The sequence below is a fragment of the Acomys minous genome, assembly GCF_964271855.1.
Source record: "Acomys minous genome assembly, chromosome: 4".
NCBI lineage: Eukaryota > Metazoa > Chordata > Mammalia > Rodentia > Muridae > Acomys > Acomys minous.
In genome coordinates this window covers 109,929,721-109,944,959 of record NC_140486.1, presented here as the reverse complement: position 1 = coordinate 109,944,959, position 15,239 = coordinate 109,929,721, and the positions used below count along the sequence as shown (strand labels likewise).

General features: G+C 45.0%; 1 protein-coding gene across 12 annotated transcripts in view; it reads right to left on the bottom strand.

The window, feature by feature from the left end:
* Positions 1-14,140, bottom strand: part of LOC311595991 (nuclear body protein SP140-like protein) — a 40,427-nt gene extending 26,287 nt beyond the window's left edge. For 3 of the 12 annotated variants that reach the window (XR_014778645.1, XM_084779170.1, XM_084779175.1), the window contains exons 1-7: positions 13,780-14,139; positions 7,855-8,017; positions 6,821-6,992; positions 6,171-6,254; positions 3,983-4,765; positions 1,521-1,622; positions 749-802 (exon numbers count right to left, since the gene is read on the bottom strand). Coding sequence is in view for 11 of the 12 variants with exons in the window: in XM_084779170.1 (XP_084635296.1) it covers positions 749-802; positions 1,521-1,622; positions 3,983-4,765; positions 6,171-6,254; positions 6,821-6,992; positions 7,855-8,017; positions 13,780-13,811 (1,390 nt within the window). In the remaining variant the exon portion in view is untranslated. Of the gene's footprint in view, positions 1-748; positions 803-1,520; positions 1,623-3,982; positions 4,766-6,170; positions 6,255-6,820; positions 6,993-7,304; positions 7,440-7,854; positions 8,018-13,779 lie in introns of those variants that run through there. The other 9 variants (XM_084779179.1, XM_084779172.1, XM_084779173.1 and 6 more) reach the window with 9 other exon arrangements.
* Between the last annotated feature and the right edge of the window lie 1,099 nt (positions 14,141-15,239).

Below are 15,239 nucleotides of genomic sequence, written 5' to 3'. Positions count from 1 at the left end.
TAAAACAGCACAAGTGGAGCTGGGTGGTGGTGGTACGCGCCTTTAATCCTAGCACTTGGGAGGCAGAGTTAAGCAGATCACTGTGAGTTGGAGGCCAGCCTGGTCTACAAAGCGAGTCCAGGACAGTCAAACAGTCAAGGCTACACAGAGAGACCCTGTCTCAAAAACACCCAAAATAATAACTAATAATAATAATAATAATAATAATAATAATAATTATAATAGCAACAACAGCACAAGTGCATCTCACCATCACATCAGTTAGATGTGTGATGTGGGTCTCACCTCGCTGACGTCCACCTGTCTACACCATCCATCTGCTCCTGGATGCTCTACGGGAGAACCTGTTTCCTTGCCTTTCCACATTCTTGGGGTCACCACGTTCCTTGGTCCCTTCCTGCATCCTCAAACCCACCAGTCTCGCATCCTTCTGACTCTTCCCGCCCAGTCATTTCCTCTCTCTGCATCTAAGAAAGGTTCCCCTCTTCTTAAGACCTATACAATTAGCCAGATTAGTCACCCCTACACCAACAGTCAAAAACTGTTTCCCCTTCCCCATCAAGGTCCCTAGCTTAATCATATGTGTACAGTGTTTTTGTCATTAATGTAACAGATTCCAAGAGAGAGGAGGGCCTCAGGGGAGGTCACCACAGGCTACCCCATTATCACACACAGCAACAACAGTAATGCTAGCAATATATGACTTCTTGGTTACATCAAAGTATGTAAATGCTTGTTGATTCCTTACCTCTACTCTTCTTGGGTTTTCCTACAGGAATGCTGTTCCCGGGGTCCATAGCTTCTAGAAAACAATACATGCAGTTGAGGAAAGGAATAATAAAGAGAAGTTACAAAGCTTAGGACTTTTTACACTACAAAGGCCTTGCTTACATCAATATTTGGATTGTCATTTCTTTCCTCCTTCTAGAAGAATCCAAAGCTACTAAAGTGACAACTAAGACTCAAAGGAGGGTCCTGGCCATTTTTGGCACCCTTACCTCTCAATGAGAGATTTAAAAATCTTAACATGTTCTTGCACAAATAAAATGGGAATTGTGTAGGAAAATTCTGGGCAAGCCCTATGTAGTTTTTCTACACACTGGGTTGAGAGTAGTTAACTTGAACTCTCTCCTCTTCACAAGCCACAGGCTCATGCTTGACAGGGGCCTTTGTGATGCCCTCACCATAATAAAGCAACTTTATTATCTGGCTGCAAACGTTTACTCAGCTGTGTTGGGTGGCAGGCAAGTACGGGTGTGACTCAGTACATCAAGGCAGCAGACAAGTGGCAGTTTTAGCAGTGCGTTTCTTCTACTTCATCCACTTGTGGCCAACTGGCTCCATCCTCTCACAGTCGGCTCTGTGGATGTTTCTTGCATCTCTCCAGCTCCCAACAGGCAGATGCAGAAGACTGGATTCAGGGTTGGGATGGGCCACAAGCTACTTAACTGGAGGAGGAGCTGGGTACTCACTGAACTATCCCTAACCCATGACCCCTGGCAGCCTTATCTATTTGCTACCTCTTTGGCTGCTTCCCAATCTTGCTTCTGGGTCCTCTGTCACATATGCTGGCGAACACATAACACAGGGACACGTCCCTCCGCTTGTCGATTGCTCTGCCTCTGGAACAAAATTGTGATTATTGGTTTGTTATTTAATTTTGCAATAGGAAGAACTAAACTCAAGGCCTCATTAGTCGTAAGCAAACAGTCTACCACTGAGCTACATCCTCAGACAGTTTTTATGTTTCATTTTTAGACAAGTGTCAACTAATTTTGAACTCACTCTAGCCCAAGCTAGCCTTGAACTGTGGTGTTCTAATTGTCATCTCAAGGATCTGACACATGACTTCTTTATAAGTTTATTGGACCCATCCTTTCTCTTGTTCCTCCAAAATATTTTTTACATTCTCCCTCTGTCTTTCAGGTCCTCTTTTTACGTTTCTCCTCTCTTGTCTTGCTCCCTTCATCAGGAATGCACGTTGCATTATTTTAGGGCATGGCTACCTTGTCTCTCACAGAACAGCAGAATAGAAGCATGCTTTTTCTGACCCCTTTCTTTCTTTAGTTAATGACATAGCACCCTGGATACTAATCCTAATAAAAAAAATTTCTCTCCATAGATCCTAAGGCAGAGACAGAGAAGAGGCCCCTACTGCTGTCTGATCGTACAGCCAGCTACAGTCTGAAACAAAGAGGAGTACTTTCTGGAAAAGTCAAAACAACAACAACAAAATCTAAGAAACAAACAAAACACCTTCTCCAGCAAACACACCCAAGATCCAGTGGAATCATTCTTTCTCCACCATCTACATTATTTTCCACTTTCCACCTTTAATTTGTTATATGTAACTATAAAGAAAAAGTTAAAGTTCTTACTGTCTACAATGAAGAATGAAACTGTTCTTTGAAAACAGTAAAAGGTTAAAAAAAAAAAAAGAAAGAAAGAAAAAGAAAACAGTAAAAGGTAACATTTGTTGGTTTCACCAGTTTCAACCTCTTCTCTTTAGCCAATGACTACTACTCAATTACCATGCTTCTGAAAGCTAGCCAATCAGAGACAGTGATACTAATTTGAAATCCAGCCAATCAGCAGCAGCCACCTAAACGCTTGGAAGATAGTTGCGTGGCAGCCTGTTTATAAGCACTTATGCTGTGTATAGTCTACAGACCCTGAACTACCTATTTCTCAGAGCTCCAAGTGATACTCACTGTGGCCTTTTTCATAGAAGCCACAGGCTTTGAGCACAGTGCCTCCTCCCACTCCATCCAGGGCCTTCACCTACAAGCTTTCAGCCTCAGATGTGAGAGTGATGGTCTCTAGCATCTGTGTACGGTGTTCCCAGTGAGATCATCTGAAGGCTTGCTAGGAGTGTCCTGCAGATGCAAATTCTAGAGCTCCTGTGCACAGCTCAGATAGTGTTCCTGAACCATGGCCAGTGACTCAGTATCAACAGCAACTTGTTTTCTTGTACTCTTATATTTAAGATGCATATATAAATCAATGTAAAGAAATTGCTATCTCAATCTGTAGGTGCAGCACTTAGCTATATGTTCGCTCTGTGTTTATTCTTGCTTCATTTTGTACCACCAACTTGTAAAAAGTCTTTTTCCTTATGTCTGTTCCTGATCCTCCCATTTTTTTTTCCTGAATATTAGAAGATAATGACACAAAACAACAGGTGGGAACGAAGGTCTAACAAGCTCCCAAGCCAAGCCAGCCTCAAAAATCTAATGAATGTGGACTCACCAGGCAGTGGCCAAACTGTGCAAAGACGTTTGGCACTACTCTGCCTTGGGACATTCACAAACACACACGGTGGCTTGTCAGCCTATGAAATAAGTCATTTTTTCCTCGTTGTGTATGTAATCTTGAATCAACTACTGCCATGTAATTGATTCCATGCCTCCTTTCAGCCCCTGCTTCTCTTGAGAGCCTAGGACTTCACACATGGATGGCAACACACTGTTCACACTTATAGCTCATTTGTCATGGGCTGTTTTCTCTCTCTCTCTCTCTCTCTCTCTCTCTCTCTCTCTCTCTCTCTCTCTCTCTTTTGTTTGTTTGTTTTGAGACAGGGTTTCTCTGTGTAGCCTTGGCTGTCCTGGACTGACTATGTAGACCAGGCTGGCCTCGAGCTCCGCCTACCTCTGCCTCCCGAGTGCTGGGATTAAAGGCCTGAGAGCCACCACTCCTGGCTACCATGGGTTGCTTTCTTAAAGCCACAGTCTCTCATGACAGAACTCGCACTTCCTCCTTGTGCTCTCACAATGACTCTAACTTACATCTGATAAACAGCAGGATTTCACCAAATGATTCCACTTCACAGGGGTGGGGGTGGGGTACAGGGAGATGGGGTTGGGGTGGGATGGGAGGGGAGGACTGGGGATAGACGACTTCAGATGTTTGTCAAGCAGCTCTGTAAAACAAAGGAGGACCTCTGCTCCATCATCATTCATATGAGATGCTCCACGACCCCCACCTCCTCCGTCGCACTGTGGCAGGCTCGGCACCTCCTCTGCTCCATCATCATTCATATGAGATGCTCCACGACCCCCACCTCCTCCGTCGCACTGTGGCAGGCTCGGCACCTCCTCTGCTCCATCATCATTCATATGAGATGCTCCAGGACTCGCACCTCCTCTGTCGCACTGTGGCAGGCTCGGCACCTCCTCTGCTCCATCATCACTCATATGAGATGCTCCAGGACTCACACCTCCTCCATTGCACTGTGGCAGGCTCGGCACCTCCTCTGCTCCATCATCATTCATATGAGATGCTCCAGGACTCACACCTCCTCCATTGCACTGTGGCAGGCTCAGCACCTCCTCTGCTCCATCATCACTCATATGAGATGCTCCAGGACTCGCACCTCCTCCGTCGCACTGTGGCAGACTCGGCACCTCCTCTGCTCCATCATCACTCATATGAGATGCTCCAGGACCCCCACTTCCTCCATTGCACTGTGGCAGGCTCGGCACCTCCTCTGCTCCATCATCATTCATATGAGATGCTCCAGGACTCGCACCTCCTCCGTCGCACTGTGGCAGGCTCGGCACCTCCTCTGCTCCATCATCATTCATATGAGATGCTCCAGGACTCGCACCTCCTCCATTGCACTGTGGCAGGCTCGGCACCTCCTCTGCTCCATCATCATTCATATGAGATGCTCCAGGACCCCCACCTCCTCCATTGCACTGTGGCAGGCTCGGCACCTCCTCTGCTCTGTCATCATTCATATGAGATGCTCCAGGACTACAAGATGCTGAAAAGAAACAAAGATACAATAAACCATGCGAGGGGGTGTGCTTGCATGTGTGTGTATGTGTGAAGGCAAAACACTCATATGTATAAAGTAAAATAAATTAAAATAAGAGAGAGAGAGAGAGAGAGATCTGATCTTGTTTTACTGTTTGAAAAGTAAAAATGGACAGAGGTGACATGTGGAAGACTGCTTTACATTAGAAAGGGGCAGTCAGTAACAACCCTGCCAGAATGGAGAAATAGTGTCCCATGCGGAGACAGAGGCATCAGCCAAGGAGGCAGGTCCTCTGACAAGACAGGCATCAGGTGTAACTTTGTAAGCGCCTCATACTGAAGATCCTGGAAAGCGTCCAGATGGAGAAGTGTTTGGGAGAGCTACATGAACATGTTCAAGCCTGTAGGTGAGGAAGCTGGCAGAGAATCTGAAGGTTCGTGTTTAGGGATCATTAACTCACAGATGGGAGCAGATAATAAAAGCCTGAGAGAGACAGATTGCCCCTGGACGTTGTCCAATGCCACTTTGAAAGCTGCAGACACCACAGCCTGCAAACCCGCAACTGATGTATTCACCTTAGGCCAGAAATTGATTTGGCTGGTAATTCAGTCCCTCCAATGTCTCAAACTGTTTCTTCTCTTCTCTGAAGATAATTTTTGCTCTCAATATATATTGTTACTATTACTGTTGCTGTTGCTGTTGTTGTTGTTGTTATTATTATTATTATTATTATTATATTTATGTTGGCATGGGAGAGTGCCTCATATACCATGACACATTTGTGTATGTCAGAAGACAAATTACAGGAACCAGCTCCCTTCTTTCTGTGTGAGTTCTAAGGATCAAACCTGGGTCCTCAGGAAATGCCATTTACCTGGTCTCCTATTGGGTTTTAATTTGTTCTCCTCCCCCCCCCCTCTGTTTTAGGTTGATGAATCTCTTTCACTACTAGCATCCCCTCTTCATACAATTATCTTCACATTTTAAACTCTACACCTTGTTTTATAATTGAGATTAGCTCTTTTTTCTCCACCAATGTGTTCATTTCCTTAGCTCAATCTGTTCTTTTGTTAGCTTGCTGTTTCTGATTTTTTTTTTCCCTCAAAGTTGAACCTAAACATTTAGATTTATATAAACTGAAGTCTGCTTAATCTCTGGCTCCTGCCTCTGATCTTCCTTTTCATTACTTAGTACCCTGCTAACTACCCAGAAGCCCCTCCACCGGGAGACTCTCTCTTCTTCCCTTCTTCTCTCCCAGCGTGTACAGCAACCACAAGCTGAAAAAAAAAGTGTGTGTGTGTGTGTGTGTGTGTGTGTGTGTGTGTGTGTGTGTCAGGAATTATCAGCAGAGAGTAATAAAGACAGGAAAATAGTATAAGTGGGGTAATTTGTAATCTAAAAACATACTCACCTTCCCTATCAACTGCTGACAGTCTGGGCCTCTTTTCAGCATCTCTTCCGTTCATCCTCTGAAAAGTCCTGTGATTGTCTAATGCTGAGGAAAAACATGATGATGAAAAAATCAGTGACCGGCCAGAGACCTCCAAGCACTCTTACTGAGTTGTGGTGCTCAGCGCACAGGTGAATGACTTCACCTCATCTGAGATACTTAGTAGAGGAATTCTAACCCACCAACACGGCTACTCTGGCAAGGGATCACATCCAAAGACCTTCTAGGTCTGTATGAACTGGCTGACATGCAGACATCCCCTGGATTATAGTATGTTCTGGCTGGAATAAGGACACACCCTTAATACACACCTTTAATCCCAAACAATGAAGGTAAAGTTAGTTTGTAGAAGGAAGCAGCCAACCTTGAAAATGATGTCTAATTGAGAGGCAGACAAAGTAACAAACCATAGAAAGAATTGACAGAAGGAGTCAGAGATAGGATACACCCAACCTGGGCCATGTGTGTGCTTCCTACATCTCCCCTGTGCTGGTCATACCATAGCCCCTCAGCAAAGTCTATATCAACCATCAATGGAACGATCAATGAGTAGCTGAATGAGTGAATGAAATTGTCTTGCATTCCCCACAGGAGGAGAGAGCTATAGTTACCATTTTGGAAGAAGTTTTGTAGAATCTCCTCTAAGTCCGGGTAGGCCTTCAGATGAGCTTTGCTGAATATCACTTTCAGAAGCTGCCAGCTAAACTTCTTCTGCACGTCGCTGAGGATGTCGTACACCACTCTCTCCACTTGTTCCTGTTTCTCACACCTTTTTTCACAGTCCTTAATAATATTCAATGCACAATTATGTCATGATGAATTTGTGCATTATAAGAGAGGCTTAGATTGGTTCAAACACTGTGTTCTTGTGAAATGTCTGAGCTTTGCATATGCCAAGGGGATTTCTTACACGTCCTCTCTGTACTAACCGACCCCCGCTTCCCTGAAATCAGCTCTGATGCTGACACACAGATGACAGGAAGGAGAAATCACATGATGTGTCTGTAAGAGTCAGGCCAAGATGCTCTACGGTGGCACTAACAGGCCATGAGAGGCTGTCCTGGGGACCGGACAGGAACTCCCCCAAGGACTGACCTGGTTTGAAGGGCTCAAGGCAACCAAGTGATCATCCCAGTTAGAGGGCAAAGAAAATGCATCAAGAAGAGAAAGTCTTTGTCATCCCAGGGGACTCTGTCACCGAGGTTTATACATTCTGGGGCCTCAGCGGTGCCTGAAGAGCAAGGAACAATTTGGAGAGAGAGAAGCAAGCACCCAGTTCTATCCTCATGTGACCCAAATGTCTCTGGCTTTTAAACCTCTCAGGCTGTGGGATTTGTAAGGAAGTGCTGCTTGGACGTGTCCACTCGCATTCTAGTCTCTGTTGTTACACTGTTACAAGTGATCCTGGGATGCTCTATACTGTAGAGACCCACACTTCCGGCCCTTCCACTGTCACCATTTACCTCAGCCTCAGTTACTGCAGAGGTGGATGTGACTAGTTCCCGCCATGCTTGCTTCTCTGGTCATCTGCCTTACAAGAAGTGCCGTTCTTTCCTCCCTGGAGGCCCTTCAGCCTGGTGGCCGCCCCCAGAGGTACAATATGAGGCAGGCTTACTGTCAGGACTAAGTCACTCGCCTCACTCACCTGAAACTTCTCCTCAGAGATGATGCAACGGTCTCGGAGGCTCATAAGGAAAGGAAATGGCTTGGTGATGGCGCTTGCGATTTCCACCTTATTTTCTCTGAAGTGATTGACCACGAGCTGATAGTCAGCTGACTCTTCTTCATTATGGTCCTCTGTGATTGCCCTAAGGGATAGAGTCCATATAGAAGTAGAAAGTGGTTTACAATGGCTGAGTAATTTCTGACATGAAAAATGGTTCACTAAAAAGAAAAAAGTTAAAGTGAAATTGAAACTTCAAACATCTAAAAAAAAGATGCACATTGTGATGCTTTGGGTTTCGTGTGTTTGAGACAGGGTATCGTCTACAAGTGTAGCATGCCTGGAACCGGATTTGTAGACAAGGCTATCCCCAAGCAGAGATTTCACCTGCCTCTGCCTCCTGCATGCTGGGCTGCCAATCACACTCCACCATGCCCAACACGATGGCCAGTTTTAACCGTCAACCTGACACAATCTGTAATCTTCTGAGACTGTGTGAGGCTTACTAAAGGAATGTCTGGATTAGGATGGGTATGGGAATGTCTGTCTGGGGTTGTCTCATTATGCCCACTGTGGGCAGCACCAGTCCCTAGGTAGGGGATCCTGGGCAGCATTAAGTGTAGGGACAAGCTGAGCACTGACAGGCACACCTGCGTTCATTTCTCTCCACTCTTGACTCTGAATATGACCAACTACTTCAAGCTCCTGCCTAGACTTCTCTGCAATGATGGCCTATAACCTGGACCTGTGAGCTAGTAAGTTCTTTCTCCTCCAAGTGGCTTTGTGTCCGGGTATGTTGTCACAGCAACAGAAATGAAACTGGAATACAACCTATAGACTTCTGGGGGGAGGGGGGAGGGGAAAGGCAGACCCTCTTCTTCCAGGTCTGAGAAAACGCGCTGCGCGGCTCATCCATTGGTCCACATGCTTTCTTCTCTCCTCCTTGTTCCCCACATCCTTGCAGTGATGAGGAGTGGGCTCCTTAACAGCTCAGAGCCAGCTCTTATTATCCATGCTGTCCCCTGCAATAGTGCCTGACATTGCTGCTGGTCACTGCTTTCTGCTCAGAGTCCTAGGAAAGGATCCTCTGGCAAAGAAAGGCCCAGAAGCCCAATGAAACATAGAGTTGTTTGTTTGTGTTATTGAGTCCATTCTGGCTGACAAATGGAAACAAATTATGATACATAGAACAATGACAGAAGCAAGAAATCAACTGGGTGTGGTACAAGGGCCTGTCATCATGACATCCTATAAGCTAAAGCAGGGCCATTCATGGCTTACACAGTGATTTCTTTTCCTCTTAATTTTACCCAGTATTAGTACTGCTATGGTATCAGCACATGAAGAGGTCAGAGGACAACTTTGTGGAGTTGGTTCTCTCTTTTCACTCTTCCGGACATCAAACTTGGGTTGCCCGGCTTGGTCGGTGAGCATCTTTACCCACTGAGGTATATTGTTGGCCCTTACCTAGTGACGTCATAGCTGGCCTGGGCTATAAAGCAAGACCCTGCCTCAAATAATGAAGAAAGAAATCAATACCAGCAAATTCTACTTAAAAAAAAAAACTGTTAGGCGGGCTGGCGAGAAAGTTCAGTGGGTGAAAGTGCTTGCCCTCTTGTGTAAGGACCTGAGTCCAATCCTGGGACCCACAGGGCAGAAAGGGAGAACCAACTCCTGCAAGACGGGGAGGGGCTAAGTGGAAAGATGATATAGATGTGCATGAAGATGCACACAGAGACCAGTTATTTTATATGATGACTTAAATTAGAAATTAAAAATAACACTAAATAAAATAAATCAGGGCACATCTTTGCCTTTTGGCTATTTTTAAAGTTTATGATGTTTTTGAAATTTTCATACATGACTACTGTATTTACATCATTTCTCCTGCTCTCCTTTTTCTCTCAATTCCTCCCATGCCTTCATCTTTAATTATTGTTATATATACATACATACATATACACATGCATGCATACATACATACATACATAAAGACAATCTTTTTTTCCTTCTTCCTTTTTTGTTTGTTTTTGTTTTTGTTTTTAGAGACAAGGTTTCTCTGAGTAGTCTTGACTGTCTTGGACTCACTTTGTAGACCAGGCTGGCCTTGAACTCACAGAGATCAGGCTGCCTCTGCCTCTCAGAGTGCTGGGATTACAGGCGTGCACCACCACACCTGGTTATGTAAAGACAATCTGCTGAGTTCCTTTAGTGTCACTCCTATGCATACCTGTTTAGAACTGACCCTTAGAAACAGGATGACTAACAGAAGATTCGTTCCTGGAGAATACTGGTTGGTTTTCCCATTCTTGGCAGCCATTAACTACCTATAGCTCTTCGTCTAGGGGTGGAGCCTCGTGGGATTTCCCCCATCCACACCAGCACATCAACTGATGCTGCCCTTGCAGGGAGGTTTTTTTTTAAGTACTTAAAATGCCTAACTAGTACCTAAATGCTAACTAGTCTGAGGAACCCTGACACTGCTCAAGACTTTCAGATGTCACCAAAGACAAACTATTCTCAGAACAATCCTGAAACACCATTTGCCCTTTATCTCTTTCCTCCTCCCAAGAGTGTTCAGTGGGTTTGCAGATGCCCCTGGGCTGCAGTGTCACAGCAGATTGAACACAGGGGTACAGAGAGGGGTCTGCTGACTTTGAGTGAGCAGAAGAGTAAAGGCATTTGCAAGAAGGTAAAGCAGGATTGCATCTTGTTTGTTCTTATTTCTTGAAATATTGTTATTTTCCATAAGAATGTGTCACTTGCAATAGTGATTAATTTATTGCTACTACTTTTAATGGATTAACATTCTAAATGTCTGAAGCTTTAATTTACAATTAATGGTAACTCTTGTTAGATTTAACTGGAAAAACTAGCTTTTGGGGTTCTCCATAATTTTTTAAGAAAAAAGGATATGGTTATGCACACCTTTAATCACAACATCTAGGAGACAGAGGCAAGAGGATCTCCATGAATTCAAGGCCAACCTGGTCTACATAGTGAATTCCAGGCTAGTCAGAGATACACAACAAACAAACACAAAAAATATCAAAGTTATCTGATAACAAAAAAACTTGAGAAGCATTTTGTTTTTAAAAGAGCCTATGCCATGCATGGTGGCGCACGCCTTTAATCCCAGCCCTCAGGAGGCAGAGGCACACAGATTGCTGTGAGTTTGAGGCCAGCCTGGTCTACAAAGCGAGTCCAGGACAGCTAGGGCTAACACAGAGAGACCCTGGTCTTGAAAAACCAAAAATAAATAAATAAGTAAATAAATAAATGAGCCTATATTCCAATGTAATAATATAACAAAGCTATAACATTTTTATCTTAAATTTTATCTTAATTTTTATCTTAAACTTAAGGTGTGTGTGTGTGTGTGTGTGTGTGTGTGTGTGTGTGTGTGTGTGTGTTCATGTGTATGTGCTTGGGTGTGGGGACGGGGGAGTCCAGTTGCTCTTCACCCTATTTTTTGAGGCAGGGTCTCTCACTGAACCTGAATGGCATTAATTCAGCCATCGGTCTCCTTTCCCCTGATTCTGGCATTAACACACACACACTACTGCATCCCGCTTTTATGTGAGTCCTGAGGATCTGAGCTCAGCTCCTCATAAGAGAACTCAAGTGAAAACTGGAGTTAGAATCGAACTGCTTCAGAGAGTATATTCAAATAGCTCAGTTTCACAGTTGCTCTTTCCGCCCAACTAGACAAATGTAGCAAATTAGTCAGACATCTAAAAGTGGCAAGATGTGAAAACCAAACTATGAGTGCTACAAAATAATGAGCAGGGGATGGTGGGGGGGGCGCGCTGTTTAGCAAAAATGGAGATATAAGATATGAAAGTTTCTCCAAAAAGATTATCAAGAGGATTTCCAGAACCAATCCCCAGTACTGCAAAAGAGAGAGAGAAAGAGAGAGAGAGAGAGAGAGAGAGAGAGAGAGAGAGAATAATTGATAAAGGAAGTCATGAAAAAAAGTCATAAAATACTTGACTAAAAGCAAAAAGGCATAAAAAGAAAGGAAGCCAACAAGAAAAATAAAATGAAACTATTTACCAACAGGGTAGGTGTTGCTCTGTGTTCATCAAGCTAAACACAAATGGTCCAATTATAACAATTAAAAAATAGTACGGGGCATAAGAGAAGGAGAGCTGACCCTGCCTTCTGCCAACGGCCATACTGTGTGCCCAAGGCAGTGCTGGAGAGCTTGATCTGGTGATGTGGATAAGGCAGAGCCAGCCAGCAGGCCAGTCCATCTACCACCCAGGCCAGATTCAGAAGTGGGAGTTGGCCCACCCCAAAAATCTATATCATCTGCAAATGGTTGTCCTCTGACCTCAACATACACACAGGCACTTGCACAGAATGTAATTTTAAAAATTAAAAAAATGAAAGTATGGGAGTAGACTGGCAAAAGTATGGCTCTTTCTCCTGCACTAAAAAGTCCTGAAGTTTAATACATATATACATATGTACGTACATACATACATACATACATACATACATACATACATACATACATTTGAAACACCAAAACAGTGCCTTGGGGAAAGTGTATGGCATTAACTGTGTGTGTCAGAAGATAAGAGGGGCCAATATGAGCAATCTTCTGAGGAAAATAAGAGGAGCAACTTCATCCCAATGAACTAAAGATGTGATAAAAATCGAAATAGAAAGCCATAAAATTAAAATAAGTAAGCATTATATTCACCCAGAAAACTACTCCTTTGGAAAGACCAATAAAGTTATTAAATCTCTAGTCAGGCTAACAAAGAAGAAACAGACACAAGCCATGAACTCCACGGACATTAAAGGAAAGCAAAGGCTAATTCGACCATCCTGTACCTGTAGATCTGATAATCGCCACAGCAAAAAAATGACCAAATGCCTTCAAAGACAGAAACTAGGAGAAGTCTCACTCTGAGAGACAGATCATCTGAAACCGAGCCTGTACGTAATTAACCTTCCTCTCCCAACAGAGAGAGCAGACTGTTGGCATCACTGGTGGATCTGACCAAGTTTCACTGGAGAAATTCTGCTTTCTTAGGACTCCTGCAGGACCAGAAGTAGCCTTGACTGAGGCCCTTTTGGAGCACAATGAGCTCCATACATTTTTGTCTTATTTTTTTTCTTCTATTTTTAACTTACATATACATGTGTCTGCCGCAGTGTGTGTTTCCTGCTTGTAAGTGCAATGCCTGTGGAAGGCAGAGGAGGGTGTGTGAGCTCCTGGAGTTGGAGGAAGACAGTTGTGTGAACTCATAACCACTGGGCCGTCTCTCCAGTCCTGTGGTGTGTGTGTGTGTGTGTGTGTGTGTGTGTGTGTGTGTGTATAAGATCCTGCTCTAATCAGCTATGTAACCAGCACAGAATAAAAAAAAAAAGGTTACAGCAACATCCACTCCCAACATGCTCAGCTCTCCTTCTTCCTCCATTGACGTGATCAAACTCCTGGACTGGCCTAAGTGGGACAGGTGAGCTCAGAGCAGAGGGTCCTCAACACAGACTGGGGAACGATCCGCAAGGGGCAGATCGGATTTGAACTTCTAAGCCATCATCTTTTGGACAGGCTTGTGTTTTGACGGCGATGACTGGGGAGAGATGAGAGGTTAGTAGTCACAATGAGCCAGCCACTCCTACGGGAGCTCCCAGAAGTCCACACAGTGACAGCCCAGCTCTGCGACAGGAGCAAGGAAGTGTAGTGGGGTGAGTCGGGGTGACAGAGGACTCTCCAACAGCTAAGCCTACAGCAGTGAAAGCTGCTTTTCCCGATTCTTCATATCCTAATGATCTCATCATCTCAAATGCATATGGACCATGGGCCCAGCCTGGGCGGGCCCCGGTCACTCATAGAAACACCGATTTTTAGCAGAAAGGAGGGAAAGACAGAGAGGGAAGTGGACTTACCTTCTTCTGAGCCCATTGTCTCCTCCTGCCATTCCCCACTCAGCTCCAGGGCCCCTGAAGTCGGCTCAGGGCAGACTGAACCCTGTCTGAGCCTCTGGGGAGCCCAGAGAGAACTCTTTCACGGCCCTCTAAAGAGGAGAAAAGGGAAAGTGAAACTGCCCAGCCCATGACGTGAAAGCCTGCACTCACAGTCTCTGCCTCAGAGGGGAGGGACTAAGAAAGACCAAGTCCCAGAAACCTAGAACCCCTGCTGCTCTCCAAAGAAAGAAGATGGAAGGGCCTGTTTCAGCTAAGGGCTCTGGGCTGACTGAGGCCAGATGGCTGCTCCTTAGCTAGGATGGTGCCTGGAAGGAGAAGGGAGAGTAGGTTGTGTTCTTCTCTCTCTCTCTCTCTCTCTCTCTCTCTCTCTCTCTCTCTCTCTCTCTCTCTCTCTCTCTCTCTCTCTCTCAGACCTGTGGCTGTCCTGCCACCCTGATGGAGCAGAACTAGAGGAGCCGGACCTGGTATTTGAGCACCAGGGTAGGAAAAGTCAGAAGGTGTGGCCTCCTACAGTGATTGGAGCTTTTGAAGGTAGCCCCAGTAAGAGACCTCTCCCCCCCACCGCACCCACACATCTCCCCAAGCAAGGGCAAGTACAGAGACTCCAGGCAGAGAACAGCTCTCGTAGCTGTACCCTTGACAGCTCAGGCAACAAACGGCTTCAGCCATTTCACCAGGGTCTTGAGAACAAGAAACATCTGTGGGAATAAATGGGAAGTGGTTACCACTGAGGCTATAGCCGCTCGAGGGCAGCACAGTTCTGAAAGATGGGCGCACTACATTTTTTTCTCCCAACTTTCTCACCTACACCTAATCCTCGTTCTGTAAGTGGGAAGACTAGTTTGAAGTGGAAAGGTAAAGAAACAGGAGGAAAGATGAACGAACGACAAACAAACAAAAGCAGATGACTGGAAATCCAGGCAAAACACGGAGTCAAAGACAAGGTGGGTGGGCTGAGGACCTGTGCAGGGTTCAAGGCTCAGACCTCTGCTAAAGAGGAACAAATCCCGGACCTGCAGCAACAGGTCCCACAAGTACAATGATGAGCACACGAAATCATACACCAAAAAGTACACTGTACACATTTTCATTTATATGACATTTTCACACAGGCCAAACTTAGCTGTGTAACTCCCAATCTGTGGTTATGTGGGGCTGGAGCACAGGAGGGGGTTTTCTGCCAAGAACAGGAAGGTGGGATTTCAGGAAGAGGGGGGAATGGCCTGTGTGTTCATTGTGGCATGATTATATTTGGTAAAATTCACCAGATTATTTTGTTTTTGTTTTTGTTTTTTGAGACAGGATTTCTCTGTAGCCATGGCTGTCCTAGGCTTCCTTTGTAGACCAGACTGGCCTCAAACTCACAGCAATCCACCTGTTTCTGCCTCACTGAGTGCTGGGATTATAGGCATGTGCCACCA